Consider the following 16,615-nt stretch of genomic DNA (forward strand, 5'->3'; position numbering starts at 1 on the left):
TTTTGTAGACAGACATATTATAATTTATGATTCAGCATCTACTGTAAAGTCTCCTTAGAATAGTAGAGGTTGTTATTGCTGCAAAAAAAAGGGACTAAATCAGGAGGGGCTAGCCTTGATTTCAGAAGATATATTGAATGAGTTTGTCTCCACAAATTTTGGCTTTACCTAAACACTACTGTAAGGAAAAACTATAAAATATTTTACCTTAAAATGACAGCTTCAAAATTATTGTGATGCTTCACTGACCTTAAATAGGAAGAGCAGAGCCTGTGTCATGGGTTCAGCATTGTACTAGAAACTGTACTATGTAACTTGTGGAGGAATTTAGAGAACTCCCCACCCAACACACACACACACACACACTGAATTCAGTACTGTAATTAATTACACTAGGGGGGTCCCAGGGGCAAAAAAACAAGCCTTGCTTAGTGTAAGAGATGAATTCATATAGGTCAAATTGTACGTTTTACTGATTGCTTATTAGATTCTTATTTGTCTTTTTTTTTGTAATGAACAACCTTAAAAGCCACATTGGGTTGTGAATAAAAGTATAAAAGTTATATTCATATTAAATACTTAAGTAGAAATATGGGCAGTAATACAGGCACTTTATTTCTTTATTTGTTGTGACATGTTGCTGTTGAAAACTCTGGAGCATTTCCAACTTTTAACCTTCTGCTGGTGCCTGAGTTCCAGATAATAATGAATGTCTGGCCCAAATTGACATTTTTTCATGTTTGGCCCCACGCAATACATCCCCTAACCCAAGTCAAGCCAGTGCGGTGACTGAGATGTAAGAGCTAGATGCAGCATACATTAGGCCCAAATGTGTCTGCTATTTGGCTATAGCTATAAGGAAATTGAATCTCTTTTGATGATACAGTTTCTGTGTTACTTCATTATATGGAATTTAAGTTAAAAGGAGCTCTATGATTGTAGAGAAATGCTGTTCTCTCTGGTTTGTGTATGTTTAGAAGCTCCACGTCTTTTAACTTGGAACTGTATGTTTGAGGAAAAATCACATCTTGTTGTTTGTACATGGCTGATGTTTAACTTGTCTGTAAGTTTGTCTTCACTCTTTGAATAACCTTAGAACTCATTTGTAACTCAAGATTTGTAACACTTGTAACTACACTACACTTGTAACTAGTTTTGTAACACTTTAGGTAATGCATTAGACGTCTCCTGTTTTTGGAGATATTATAAGTAACTATAATTATAAGTACATATAAGTACATAAGTAATAAGAAACAGCAAAATATGTCAATATTTACCACCTATGGAGCAGGAATAAAGCAATATCCTCTTCTTGGGTCATGCCTTTCAACATTTGGAGTTCTCTCTTTTGTCTAAAAAACTCCAGATGCCTTTTTACTGCCGCAAATAGAAAGATAGAGAGAGAAAGCCTACCCAGTAAACATTTAGCCGTTGATTCAACGTTGAAATAGCGCAATGACTGCCGTCTAATCAACGTTCTCTTAAGGTTGAAAATGAAAGTTGAAAAGACGTCCAAACACAGACATTGAAAAGACGACTATTAGACGTATTTTGGACGTCCATTGACGTTATTAATTCGTCCCGAAATAAATTACTTGTATAAAACGTCCACTGATGTTATCGATTGGTCACCACTTAACTAATTTATTAAGATGGATTTTGGACGTCCATTGACGTTTAAAATATGTCCTTGATAGACAGACTACTTTTAGACCTATTTTGAATGTCCAGGGACGTTCCTTGTTTACTGGGTAACATACTGGACCGAGACACTTTTTTTTTTTTCCTTATTTACAGACATTGGGGCTTCGTAAAGACGTTAGACCACTTTTGAGCACACCAACAGACATCAGCAAATGATGAGGAAACATCCTCAGAATTTTATACAGAGCGGTTTATATATATATATATATATATATATATATATATATATATATATATGTGTGTGTGTGTATATATATATATATATATTGCACATCCCCATTAATAGGCACTGTATTGTCCACTGTATTTTTAGCATGCATGGTGTGAAGTGGAAACAGAAGGTGAATGAAATTATTAATGAATGAATTAATAGACTGGAACACATTATCTGATGTTCTTTACATTGTGTTGGACCTGTAGAAGGAGAGAGCCCCTTTGGCCTTGTTCTCTGTGTATGTGTGGAAATTGCAATGACTAAAATGGACAATGACAGTGTGTAATTGGTAAGAATGCATTGGGCTACAATAATGTATTTTGGTGGATTATTTTCTGATGTGTTCAACAGCAGTAGTGTGGTATCTGAAGCGGAGCTGAAGGATACAAGGCCAAAGCTGTCCCTTCGTCGCTTATTCTCTGCTGTGGGATTGACCAGTAGTGGACACTTGGGGAAAGGACGCTCTAGTAGCATGGAGCACCTCAGCATGCCTCAAAAACACAGTCCATCTCCCTACACATCCCCAAGCCCGCCCACACGCAAAAAGAATAACCAGCTGAAGAAAGCTCCATCACTGCAGTCCCTACGTCTGGTAAAGTCTTCTGCTGATCGCACACCAGTTTTCTTTGTTCTTCTGAAATTACTGCTATTAATATCAGTAGAAGCTTCTACTTTTTTGGAAGGAACACTTCTGTGAAGATTTGGTGGCCCTGAGCCACATAAACCGTGTAAAGATCAAGTATTAATATTGGATAATTTGTTCTGAATCACTCCAGCTCATCGCAGAGGTATTGAATTGTGCTCCAGATCACTCCAGATAATGCAGTTCCGAAGCTCCACAATCCATTGCTATGAGACTTTACATTTCCCCATTTTGACTTATTTGAATAATTTTACAGGAGTGTCTACAAATTCCTGGAGTTCACTGAAATAAATTTTGAGTTGAAATTCGAGTCATCGGTATAGGTTTGCACTAAATATGCAAGGCCGATGTTGCTCGATTGCATTAAATTTTTAATCTTAAAGTAATGCTTTATGCTTTCTAACACAACTGTCCCACACACCCCCTCCCTCCAAACAAGCGAAAAATAAGTGACAAATGTACAAATGGTATTGTGGCTACAAATTCTATATTGTTAAGTGCACTTTTATTAGGTTTTATTAGCTTTAATTAATTATTAATAGTCTAGCTGATTTCACTGAGATTTGTGTGAAGGTCCACAGAGGATATGAGTTGTTCTGTATCGTTATTTTGAGATTGAAATATTTTCAAGATAATACATGCTTCTCAAGATCACAGATGTACAGAACAATGTAATTAAGTCATTAAGGCAATGATTCTTCTTCATTTAGTCAAATTTCAGGCACATCGTGGCTTGGATATATCAGAGATTTTATATTCAAATTATTTTAAACATTGTAGCCCACATATAAAAGAACCACTCTGTGGAACATAAACTGCTTAACTCAGTTACTGCAAAACAATCTGATTTATCATTTCATGTGTTTGGGATGACACGGTCATTTAACATGTAGTGTTGAATGTCAGCAATATCTTGGATTAAAAATCAGTTTAATGGGAAGGCAGGTGTGTTAAACATCAGATTGAGAATTTCTCCAGAAGAGCACTGGTGTATTTCATGTCACTGAATTTAACATTCACATGTTAAAGGCACGTGTTGCTGTCACACAGCTTGAGGGATCTGGGGTTGTGGGTTCGATTCTCACTCTCGGTGACTATATGAGAGGAGTTTGGTGTGTTCTCCACATGTCTGCGTGGGTTTCCTCCGGGTGCTCCTGTTTCCTCCCACTGTCCAAAACACACATAGGTGGATTGGAGACTCAAAAAGTGCCCGTAGGTGTAAGTGGAGTTTGTGTCACCTTTTTGAGCAGTTACAGACAATGAATGAATGAATGTTAAACCTTTTTATTTTCTTTAAATGTGAAACCAATAATGTGACCATAAGGGCTACAGAATGTGTTTCATGTGCATCCACCATGTTTGAGTGTTAAGGCTATACTTTTTCTCCAGATGAACTATCATCAAAACATCTGACTTAATGCTAGCAGAAGCATCAACAATCTTGTCTTTAAGACGAACAGGGCAAACAAGCACCTTGACATTACCTCACAGATAGAAATCCAAAGAGGTTAAATCAGGAGAATGTGGCGACCATTTGATTGGACCCATATGACCAATCCATTTTGGAGGAAACTCCATGTCTAAATATATTTTCTGCAAATGCATACTTAATGAGGTGGGCTTCATCTTGTTGGAAGAATTTAGGAAATGTTCCATGCTTTGACAGCAATGCTGGAAATAAGTCTTCATATAACTATTTTGCATAACAGAATTTTAATTGGATGATAAGAAAGGCAAGATTTGCTGAGTTCCATGAAGACAAATTATTATGTACACCGTTTATTTGGAGATCACTATTTAGCCCTATATTTTGTGACGTTAATATTGGTAAATGAAAATTCGGTTATGTTCTGTTATGCTCACTGTTTTTGTTGCTTGATTTATGACCACTAGGGGTCTCCTTTTGTCCAGCTGAAGAAATCCTCATCCGTGCAGAATCTCCAGAGTCCCAGGAGGAAGGGGGATCGCTCCAGTGCATACACACCAGGACAGCAGCCGTGTAGCCCTGCACTCTCCAGGTACCACATTAAAAAAAGCAATCAACACTTTATATTGCCAAAATATAGCAAATAGAATTTATGAAAGTCATTTTATTTTATTATTATTTTTATGCTGCATTTTATTTGGATGTTTATGCTGTTTATGCATATAATGGGCACTACTCATGGAGTGGTCATGTTTAAAATATGTTTAGTACAGAATGTCTGATACATCCCGGAGTGTATGAGACAGTATAATGACTGTTTTATATTGTGAAGAAGGTGTGTATTTCAAGAAAATGGGTGATTGCTCAGTTGAATCAACACACACCGATGCACACACAAACACAAACTGAGCTCACAAAGGTGTGTAATGCTTCTTATATAATACATGTGGCGATGTAAGTTGTGCCATGTTTTAAAACATGATACATATTCCATTGAGACATTTGTGCATGCTGCAGATAGCTGAAGCTGTGCCAGTTGTATATCCTTCTTCTGTCCTTGTTGGCCAGCCAAGCTATATATAACCTCATGGTGCAATGTTATGAATGAAGTGTGAAGAATGGCGTGTTAGGTGTGTGTGTATGTTTATAGGAGTGTGTGTTTGAGTACAGTGCTTGTATTTCTGTTATGTACAGACAGCTGGTGCGTTGTGCAACCAGCTTCATATTTTCCTTTGGCTACTGGGTCAGGGGGAGTGTCTGAGAGAAAGGGAGAGACGGAGGCACAGAATGAGAGAGAAAGAGATGTGTGAGGGAGGGGCAATAAAATAAGTGGTGGGATAAAAATAGAAGTGTGTAGGCCTGCCAAAGAAAGAAGCTGAATTCAGTAGACAATCAGCATACTACAAAAATTGTCTTATTAAATCTAGTCAACATACCAAACCTTTTCCATTATGAGATTGAGTATGATTATTATATATTAAAACTAATTTCCATATAGTTTCACTTGTTTTTAATGATGTTGTCAAAAGTAAGTGTCATGACATTGGCAGTTCAATTGCTTGCTTGCCTTTTATCTCATGAAAACATGAAAAAACCTTATTTCTTGAGACACATAAAAAGATCTTTCAATACAATTCTTCTCCTGCTGGGTGCAAGGCAGGAACACACCCACTTAATAAGATACAAATGCTGATGCAGCTTTAGAATGGGGGTCTTTGGGAGGGCTGTCTTGTCTTGTGTGTTCCATAAAGCAGTCCTCTAGACAGCATGGGGGTTCATTAATTATATTGACCCAGGATCAAAATATGCTGTGTATGTGTACTTTCAGCTGGATTGAAAGATTTCACAGTGAAACTGTCAAATATATAGTTATGCTGCATTTAAGTTGTCTCGGTTTTATATGAAAAATGAGTTTCCCACCAGGAGGCACCACACGAACACCCTCTGAAGTTGGAAGCTTAAGTTGGTATACATTGAAATTTTCTATGCAGTACGAACTGGTCGAGTCGTGACGTAAACACTATTTTCCACATTGAGGAACAGTGCATCAACAGTAAAACATAAAATAATAATCTACAATTTGTACTTAATTCTAAGAGTAATGTTAAACAACTAAAATGAATGAATGATTTGCTATATTTATGTTCAGAACACTCATTGAAAAACGCTAAAATCAAAAATCAACTTGACATGATAAAACATCTTGAGAACATCCAGGTTTTTTTTTTTTTTTTAAACTTCCGACACAAACCACATGAAAGCGACTAAGTTGGGGGGACAAGTTGGACATTGGAGGAACGTACCACCTGACTTGAAAGCAGCAATAGCTCTCCACCTCTGCCCGACCCCTCTTTCCCACCAAGAGACCTAAGTGTTAGAGCTAAGGGGTGATATGGGTTTGTAAATCATTGCAAGTTCTATTATTATTGTAAATGTCTGTGTTGTCCATGGTCCATGTCTTGGCAAATTTGTCTATGTGTTTGTTTGTGTATGTGTATCTGTGCCTGTGTGTGCTTTTTTTTTTTCATTGATCTGTTAGAGAGGCCAGAAAGGACATTCTAGTAAGAGTGACGAGGCTGCAGATTACATCACCTTCCTTGAGAGCCTGTGATAGAGGAGCGGGAGCTGAGAGAGAGAGAGATGCTATAAACAGCTCCTGTTGTTACTCTGATCTCAAGGAGCAAGGGAACTGGAGAGAGAAGGAAGGACAGAGAGAGAGAGAGAGAGAGAGAGAGAGAGGCGGGTGTGACTGAGAGAGGGAGAGAATGAGAGGCTGAGAGAGAGAGTAAGAGAATAAGGGGAGATAGTAAGCAATGAATCCTGAGGAGGTGTTAGTCACTCGGATACTGATTTTAGGCATGTTCTGTTTTTAGAATTCTAGGAACATATTTATGTTTTATTTATCATCTGTAAACAAATTGCTTCTATATTTGTACCCAGATAAGATGGAAATGCCATTGTCCTGCTGGGAAAAGCCTTTCAGTGAAATATTTGCTCTTTGCAGTTTCTGGCCATAAAAATGTGATTTATTTGATTATCTTAAACAGATTACAGTTTTTACACAGTTATCCCTCCGATTTAATCATTTCCAATCCACCCACTAGTTATGTCTCCACTTATTACATAATGTTATCAAGATGAGAGTGTGAAGGCTGGCAAATACTTCCTCTGAGACTTATGAAGTTACATTGCATCTTTCTGAGTTGCCCCTAATGTCACTGGAGCTCAACACACTAACAGGAGAACCCTAACTGCCAAGCTTGTTTTATGATAGTGAATAGACCTTCACATTGTTTATCGTTGTGTTTAAAAGTGGGAGAGAGAGAGCCATATCTTTAATACACAGGAGTGTATACACAAGAGTATCTTTAATGCACTCCTATTTCTGAAAACCATTTGAAAATGCAATTATTATAGGTATATATTTTATAATGTGTAATTCCAAAAACAGGGTCTTGAATGACTTCATTACTTAATAAATTTTAATTAAAAAAAAGAACAGTCCAGAGACTACATTTAGAATACAAGGTTAAAGTAATAATCTGGAATTATCTCCAATGACTCTTACATCTAGTGACCTGGATACATCGGAGCTTCTTTACGAAACCTGTTTTAGACATAGCAATCCATATGTAGGGGAGCCATTTTATGGGAAATAAACTGGTCCTTTCTGTGACAAAGCAATGTGATAATTTTTCTAATATAAAATACACTTTGCATATAATTATCTATATTTGCATAAATAGTGTTGGCTATTGTTTTAGTGGTAAAAATGACTTACTGTTCTTTAAAATGCAGAACATTGTTTATTTTGCCACTCCCACTGTTGTTTTCTTATGTTTATATGTGTGCTTATATAGGGGTCTTCAGCGCACTCTAAGTGTGGAGGATGTGGGCAGTCCGAGTGCAGTGCGGTCAGTGGGCAGAGTAGCTCAGGCCTTCCCTGATGGGACACTACTGCTGGAATTATCCAGGCCTCCGGAAGGACTTTTTGGCTTCCTCGTCTCACGTGGGAAAGGCAGGCCAGACTCAGGTACCACACACACACACACACACAAAAACATCTGTGAACTGTGGGGATATTACAAAGACTTCCATTCATTTTGTGAAGACTTGCCATTAAAGTACTACAAGCTTAACCCTAACCCTAAGAACATGTCTTCACCTGAAAATGTAATGATTTTAGTCCAGTTGGTGGTCTCCACAGAGAAGGCATGTCCCCACAATGTGAGTGTGTATACAGGTTTTGGTTCCCAAATTGTGATATGTTCATTTGCATTTATAATTTGTATATATAAGCTATGTATTTTTAGGAAGGTAAATATCAATAGCATTAAGAATTTTAGTTCTGTATTTGTTTATGCCTATGAGCATTTGTATTTAATTGGAATTAAACAATTTCATGGTAAAGACATTTGAACTGAGTCCGTGTGTAACACTTTGCTTTTCTCCTTCGCTACTGTTTTGTGTATGTGGTGTGTTTGGTAGGTGTGTATGTGGAGGAGATGGGAGACAGCAGCACACAGAAGTTGTATGCAGGACTCCTGGGAGTTGGGGATGAGATCCTTGAGGTGAATGGAGAGAAAGTGTCAGGTTTGAGTTTAGAGCTGGTTACTCGGCTGATGATCCAAAACAGCACAGCGTCTCTACGAGTGCTCCGTCATCGACAGCCACACCGCTGAGCAAAGCTCCACTTCTTAACCAGAGATAAAAAACATTGTATCCCATAAAGTAAAATAACCTTACAGAAGCAATAAGTCATATTTTCCACCAAAAAAAGAATGTTTACAAGTGCAACTCATGTGAGATGAAGAATCAGATTGCTTTGCCATGGAGTGTGTCTCCTCATATGGGAGAAGCCATTGTTTGAAATAGGGTTTAATACGTGCAAGTCACTAGATGTCAATGAAATGGATGTTTAATGACTTGAAGGAGAATCACCGGAGAAAATGACTGATTGCTCCTTTAATAAGATATGTTTTGCAGTTTAGAAGTGTTCTCTGCTGGTTTGAACTGTAACAGGCTCACACTGACGCTGGGACTCAGGTAGAGCTTTGTTACAGATGTTAAGCTGTTATTCAAGCAAAAATATAAAGGAAGGGTTGATCCTGCACTATCATAGACAAGGTACTCTTTGGTTCTGACTCAGAGTGAAGAACTGTACTAAGCTTCTGCCTCCATTAATACTGCAATAGTGTGATACACCACAAGATTGACTGTAATACCTTCAGAGTCAGCTCCACTTCTCTCTGCTTTTCTCTTTTTCCATTTGTACCTTAAAGTTTTGTTTTGTTTTTTCAATTGACTTGATTTCCATATGCATATCTTTGGCCAAAATACAAAACACTGGGATTATGTAATATATTTTGTTATTCCTCGAGTACATTCAGTGCACTTTGTAGTGATTGTTTGTTAAAGGGGAATTCCACACCCATTTGCCAGTTTCTGGCTAATTAAATGATGTACACACAGCCTGCCTGTGTCCGTGTCTGTGTCAGATTCTGACACTTCTAATGTGAAATGTGACATATAAAGCATCAGAACTGAGCACAGTGGTGTCAATAGGAACCAGATATTTAATGCTTCTGAATGCCCCCTCGCATAAAATGACTATTGATTTACAATAGTATTACAGTGCTTTGTAAATTCTTTAAGTTAAAGGTATATTTAAAAGAAAGGTGGATAGGTACCTGTAGGGATTTGTAAGTAAAATTAATCCCAGGAGAAAGCGTATATTTTCAGATTTACTGCTATTTTAGCGTCATGACATATGTAAAAGGCATGTGTATTTTCATAAACCAAAAAAAAAGGCTATATTTGTGTTGCGGATTTTAGTGAAAAAATGTGCACTTGAGTCACCCAGTAATACCTGCTGTAAAATAAACTCCCCACGTCACAGCAAGTGGTGAAATCGTTGCTGCAGTTTACTTTTTAACATAATTACTTTTACTGGCAAGTATTTATTTCAGATTTTGCATTACTTTATATTAATTCAACTAGGAAAACCATTCCAGGTCATTTGAGTAAACAAGACTGTCACAGTGCCTGTCACAATCCACTATTGTTGACTTTGTTTACTCTCAATGCATGAACTATACAGAAATGTTGAAAATGGGTTGAATTCTTGTTAAACAGCAGCCAGCCAGGACACATAATGCTGGCTGTTATCTACTACAAGCAGGTAGCAGTTTCACAACACCATTCTTTAAAATAAAGGTGCCAGAAGCATTTTTTGCAGTCTTTAATTAAAAGAAACTATCACAATATACTCCAATGAACCATAACATTTTGACTATCTCCTTGTTTCTACACTCACTGTCCATTCTTTCAGCTCCAATGACTCTACATAAACACTGTAGTTCTACAATTACAGACTGTAGTCCATCTCTTGCTCTGCATACTTTTTTGTTCCTTTTCATCTTGTTCTTCAATGGTCAGGACCCCCAACAGGACCACGAGAGAGTAGGTACAATTTGGGTGGTGGATCATTCTCAGCACTACAGCGACAGTGACATGGTGGTGGGTTAGTATGTGTCGTGCTGGTACGAGTGGATCAGACACAGCAGTGCTGCTCAAGTTTTTAAACACTCACTCACTGTCCACACTGTTAGAGACACCAACCTCATTGGTCCAGCTGTAAAGTTGACAGTATATCATTGGTTAGATGTAAAGTTAGAGACAGTAGCTCATCTGTTACGGCACAGTTTGTGTTGATTGCCCTTTAGTCCTTCATCAGTGGTGACTAGGCGTTGCCCACAGGATGCTGCTGGCAGGATATTTTTGGTCTATGGACTATTTGCAGTCCAGCAGTGATGCAGACTCCAGCAGCCATGTTGTCAACAAACACTAATACAGCACTACCACAGCAGTCTTTGCAGCGCTGATAATGATCCACCACCCGTATCATACCTGCTCTGTGGTGGTCCTGAGGGTAAAAGAGTAAAAGTATGTAAAGCAACAGATGGTGTACTGTAAGTAATTGCAGAACTACAAAGTTTTCCTGTGTGTGCGTGTGTATGTGTGTGTGTGTGTATATATATATATATATATATATACATATAAATGAAAAAATCAAAGTTGTAAAATTAAAATAATTATAACATTATTATTATATAGTCTACATGCTTTCACTGACTAAGAAATATTTTGGCAGTTTTCTATTATTGATGAATTGATTTGTGGCTCTTGTCGCCAAGCCCCAATTCTGGCACTTAAGGTCTACTTTTATCTAAATAGAGTTTGGAGTTGGAGCTAAAATGTTAGCTTGATGAATGTCTTTGGGGACTGGATTGGCATTAGGAATCTTAAACTTAAAATCAAACTAAAATCTTAAACTAAAATATTAAAGTGAAATCAGAAAATTGATCTTGCAACCTGCAGAGCACAAAGCAGGTTTGTACACTCAGAACTGACTGAGGTGTCAAACTTCACATATATTTTCTATTCAGCTGCACATGGGAGGCAAAAAAGAAACATCACTTTTGAGTGCTACATCCTGAAACTGGAAAAATATACTTGTCCTGGAAGTGTTGCTGCTCTGGAAGGATTTATCAATAGAAATGATATAAACAGAAGATTCCACAGAGTTGCAGCAGTCAATGAAGCCTGAAGATAGTACAGCATGTTGAGAGAATGAGAGATTGTATTCCTTGCTTGGAACTGTTTGCCAAAAAATGCTTTTTTTTCTCTCTCTCTGTAGCTTTTGTTAGCCTGAATGTTATGCTCTTTAGGCTTCAGACTGTCCCACAGAAAAAAAGTGATGCAATAAGAAGTAGAAGAAGAAAACGATTACTATTATTAGTATTTTTTTTTTTCGTTCATTCTTTCATTCATTGTCTGTAAACGCTTATCCAGTTCAGGGTCGTGGTGGGTCCTGAGTCTACTTGGAATTGTTGTTGTTGTTATTAAGATGATAATTTTTTTAAAGATATCTTTCAAAACTCACGGACTTGGTACATTAATGCAAATGAGTAATTAACAGGTTTTTCATAAGAAATGACTAGTATCAGCTATATAAAGAAATAATAGGTGAATTAAAGGTGAAGAAATGTATAAGAATATATATTTTAGAAATATGTCTTACCCACAAACTCTTTTATTTTGGCTTCCCAAGCCGGACCAATGTTTTTGTTTGATGTGTCAAAACAAAACAAAAGTACAGGCCTTCAGTGAGGCTCAAACTTTAGTCCATGATACACTCTCCGAAACAGGTTGTGTACAGATAAATATCATCAGTAAATGTCTGTCATAATAATTATATTTTTGGTGTTTGGCAGATGCTCTTATCCAGGATGATTTACATTTAAATTATGGTACAGTCGCTGTCACACAGCTCCAGGGACTGGTAGTTGTGGGTTCGGGTCCCGCTCCGGGTGACTGTCTGTGAGGAGTTTTGTGTGTTTTTCCCGTGTTTGCGTGAGTTTCCTCCGGGTGCTCCAGTTTCCTCCCACAGTCCAAAAACACGCGTTGGTATGTAGATTGGTGACTCAAAAGTGTTCTTAGGTGGGAGTGTGTGAGTCAATGTGTGAGTGTGTTGCCCCCTCCATGGTGTGTTCCAGGTACGCTCCGGACACACCACGACCCTGAGCTGGACAAGTGGTTACGGACACTGAATGAATGAATGAATGAATGAATGAATGAATGAATAATAAAGCTGCCCTTCATGTGGGAAAGTGGTGTTTTGATTCCTAGGTCAGGTAATCACTCTACATTATAACAACAAGACTCCTAATGTTCTCCTAAGTCTGTAAATTGACTAAAATATAAATCACTCTGGATAAGACAGTCTGCCAGTGGCATACATATAAAAGTAAACTCTCATGATTTTTGATTGTGGCTTTATGGAAGCTATTCTCACTGTTGATAGACCCAGAAAAGTGTTGACCTGATGACAAATAGCAATGTGTTAGATCACTTGGATAAGACTTTCACCACCAGCGCATAGTTTCTGAAGGAAGTATGAAGACAGCTGCAGTCACCAAAGCAGGACTACAATAAACACCAATCTTCCAAGTTATCAAGTACTGCATGGCATCTTTTTGGCACTTGTTTCCCAGTGTGCTGCTGTATCAGTATTAAAAAACATGAACTCTCAGCATTTTTTGCTTCTTTATTTTTATGTACTGACCTATGAATTAAAACAAATTAGTGGCTGTATGTGAGTGTCTTCTTTACATTGAACCATAAATCTAGACCAAGGAACCATCTGATTAGACCAAGGATACTTAGTAAAGTTAATGTTTATCCATTAAATGTCCAAAGGTGTGCAACACCACAAATAACGAGTGAAGTAAATTCAGCTCTAAAGTTCACCAAAGCCATTAAGGATACAGACATTCAATTTTGCATTCGCAACTTGTAGCAGCTTATTCATGAATGCAAAATATAAAATGGATGGCTCTGTACAGAACTTATTTTACAGCCCTTGACCTAACACGTGGTGCTGTTGTTTATTATTTTTTTAAATGATGGATTAACAGAATTTAATTTAGTTTTATTAAACCATTTGGTTTTATTTTGGCAAAACAACTCCCTATTTATACCCCTAATTTCATAACTTCAAATAGAGGATGAGCACATGTCCATAAACTTTTGACTGTATGGTCTAAGTCCAACCATAGTCATTTATGTTCTTACTGACGAGTAATATACTGTACGATCACTGGATTAGGAACACCTACGTTGTATCTACACTCAATGACCAATTCAAAAACTGAATTGAACAGATAAACTTTATTGTTTCTTTTTTGTTTTTTTGGCAAATATTCACTCATTTTGAAATTGAGGCCTGTAACATATTCTAAAAGAGTTGGGACAGGGGCATGTTTACCACTGAGTTACATCACGTTTTCTTTTAACAACACTCAATAAGCATTTGGGAATTGAGGACATTGTTGAAACTTTGTAGGTGGAATTCTTTTCCATTCTTGCTTGATGTACAACTTCAGTTGCTCAAAAGTCTGGTGTCTCAGTCTAGTACAGGCCTTCTTTACAGGCCTTCTGTGGCTATGAAGCCACATTGTTATAACACGTGCAGAAAGTGGCTTGGCATTGCTTTGCTGAAATAAGCAGGGACGTCCCTGAAAAAGACGTTGCTTGGATGGCAGTATATGTTGCTCCAAAACCTGTATATACCTTTCAGCATTAATGGTGCTTTCACAGATTTGCAAGTTACCCATGCCATGGGCACTAACACACCTTCATACCATGAGAGATGCAGGCTTTTAAACTTTGCGCTGATAACAATCAGTCCTTTTCCTCTTTGGACCGGATGACATGAAGTGTTTGATTTCCAAAAACAATTTGAAATGTGGACTCATCAGACCACAGGACACTTTGCATCAGTCCTTCTCAGATGAGCTCGGGCTCAGAGAAGTTGACAGCGTTTCTGGGTGTTGTTGATATATGTGATTACTGTAACAGATAATTGGTAATAAATATTTTTATTGAAAATTAATTATTAGTGGGTTATATTTTAGATTTATCAATTTATAAACAGGGTGGCACGGTGGCTCAGCAGGTAGTGTCACAGTCACACAGCTCCAGGGACCTGGAGGTTGTGGGTACAAGTCCCACTCCAGCTGACTGTCTGTGAGGAGTTTGGTGTGTGTTCTTCCTGTGTCCATGTGGGTTTCCTCTGGGTGCTCCGGTTTCCTCACACATTGCTAGGTGGATTGGTTACTCAAAGGTGTCCATAGGTGTGAATGTGTTGCCCTGTGGGGGACTGGCGCCCCCTCTGGGGTGTGTTCCTGCCTTGTTCCAGGTGGGTTCCTGAACTGGATAAAAGGTTGCAGACAATAAATGAATTTATAAATATTTGGAATTGGTAATTCAATTTCATCCCCCATCCACCTATTCCCCTTGGAATCCATGCCATTGCATACTTTACATTATATTGAAAGGCTCTTTGTGTTCATATTGTATTTTCATCACTATTTATTTATTAAATGTTCCTTTAAGCTAATTTAACATGAAAAAAATTTAATGCAAAAACATGTAAACATGGTATGAATTGTGAATAACCTTTGATCCTTTTAAGGAAGAACAGTGCAGAGACATCTGTACCTTGACCACAAAGTCACATCAGAGGCTTTTTAAACTGAACACTGGTAATTTGATGGCGGTCATGTGCTGAGAGGGTCACAGAATGGACAGCAGTAATGGAGGAGGCCTGAGTGATCAATACACCACCTGCCTCTCTGTAGTAACCAATATTGATTAGTATTAATCATGCATTCTGTGTAGTCTTCTATGTATTCTGTGTAGTCAAGGAATATATTTGTATACCGTGTGTATAATCTTACATATTTACGATATTTTACAAATACACTATGAAATATTTTTTACCTTAAAATTACAGCTTCAAAACAATTGTGATGCTCCACTTAGCTGTAATAGGGAGAACAGAGCCTGACATTCATACCCTGGGGTCAGCATTGCAGAAACCGCACTATGTTACTTTTGGATTGATCCACCATCTCTCCATCATCAATCATCAATCATACCTGCTCTCTGGTGGTCCTCTGTGGATCATTGAAAAACAGGGCGAAAAGAGGCAAGCAAAGTAAGCAGTGCAACAAATGGACATCAGTTTTGCAGAACTGCTGTGTAGTAACAAGGTGGTCATTAAAGTATGGTTGATTGTTGTATATTTCTCTTTATTGTGCACTGAGTAAGGGCAGCCCTACATTCACAATGCTGATCATCACCTAGAGGAATATAAAGATCACCAGCTTAGGTGCTGTATTCTTCTTAGGCAGTAGATGAGCTGTGTGTGGATATTCAGAAGAGCTTGGGTCAGTTTTATTTGCCTATATTCAGCAGAATGCCCCATCATAGTCTGGTCTGTTCTCATAGGAGGGGGTTTATGGGGTTTTCTATGTTTTCCCAGATCCTGTATTGCAATGCTAATGAGCCAAGCTGTCTAAGGAGTGCCCTCCACATCCACACACACACACACACACACACACTCCCCATGGGGCTCTGGGGCTCAGCTGTCCTCTTCACTTACCCTAGGATAAAGAAGCTGAGTGGAGGACCTGCCTCCTGCACCTGCTACCCACACTACCCATGCATACATACACACACACACACACCTTAATTAGCACCCCTCTAGCTATGTCAAATGACTTGTACTCATCCGGTTGCAAATGTCGCCACAATTGTGCCAAATTTCTTGTCCATGTCTCACAGCGGCTGCCAAATAAACATTATGAAGCACACTGTCAAATCATAAATCTTCCCACAATCTCACTCTTTGCCAGAGCCTTATAAACAAACACTACCAAACCATAATGAGATTAGAATATTCATATCTTAAAAAATAGGAAAAATGTCACTGTCATAACAAACATAAAAAATGGTTTTAAAAGGAGTAAATATTATAATCTGTTCTCAACATGTATGCTTGTTAATTTAAGAAAACCTAGTTCTGACCTTGGACCTTGTTTTTCTCACTTTTTGGATGATTTGATTGCATCCAGCCACAAGAGCCTTAGTACAGTAACATACTGATCTTAGAGGATTAGTTTTGTGTCACAAACCTCAATTCACTTGTCACACATGTACATCACTCCAGAAACGGCAGATTCACTGCTATATACTGTTTAGCCAATGCGCTTTCTATAGT

At 38.0% G+C, this 16,615-nt stretch overlaps 1 protein-coding gene across 4 annotated transcripts in view; it reads left to right on the forward strand.

Moving 5' to 3' along the window:
- Window positions 1–10,921, forward strand: part of si:dkey-121a11.3 (uncharacterized protein KIAA1614) — a 36,454-nt gene extending 25,533 nt beyond the window's left edge. For 2 of the 4 annotated variants that reach the window (XM_066648206.1, XM_066648209.1), the window contains exons 7-10: window positions 2,270–2,510; window positions 4,455–4,579; window positions 7,848–8,020; window positions 8,476–10,921. In XM_066648206.1, the coding sequence (XP_066504303.1) occupies window positions 2,270–2,510; window positions 4,455–4,579; window positions 7,848–8,020; window positions 8,476–8,669 (733 nt within the window). In that variant the 3' untranslated portion in view covers window positions 8,670–10,921. The remainder of the gene's footprint in view (window positions 1–2,269; window positions 2,511–4,454; window positions 4,580–7,847; window positions 8,021–8,475) is intronic. The other 2 variants (XM_066648208.1, XM_066648207.1) reach the window with 2 other exon arrangements.
- The last annotated feature ends 5,694 nt before the right edge of the window (window positions 10,922–16,615 follow it).

Source organism: Hoplias malabaricus, chromosome 16 (genome assembly GCF_029633855.1).
Source record: "Hoplias malabaricus isolate fHopMal1 chromosome 16, fHopMal1.hap1, whole genome shotgun sequence".
Taxonomy (NCBI): Eukaryota; Metazoa; Chordata; class Actinopteri; order Characiformes; family Erythrinidae; genus Hoplias; species Hoplias malabaricus.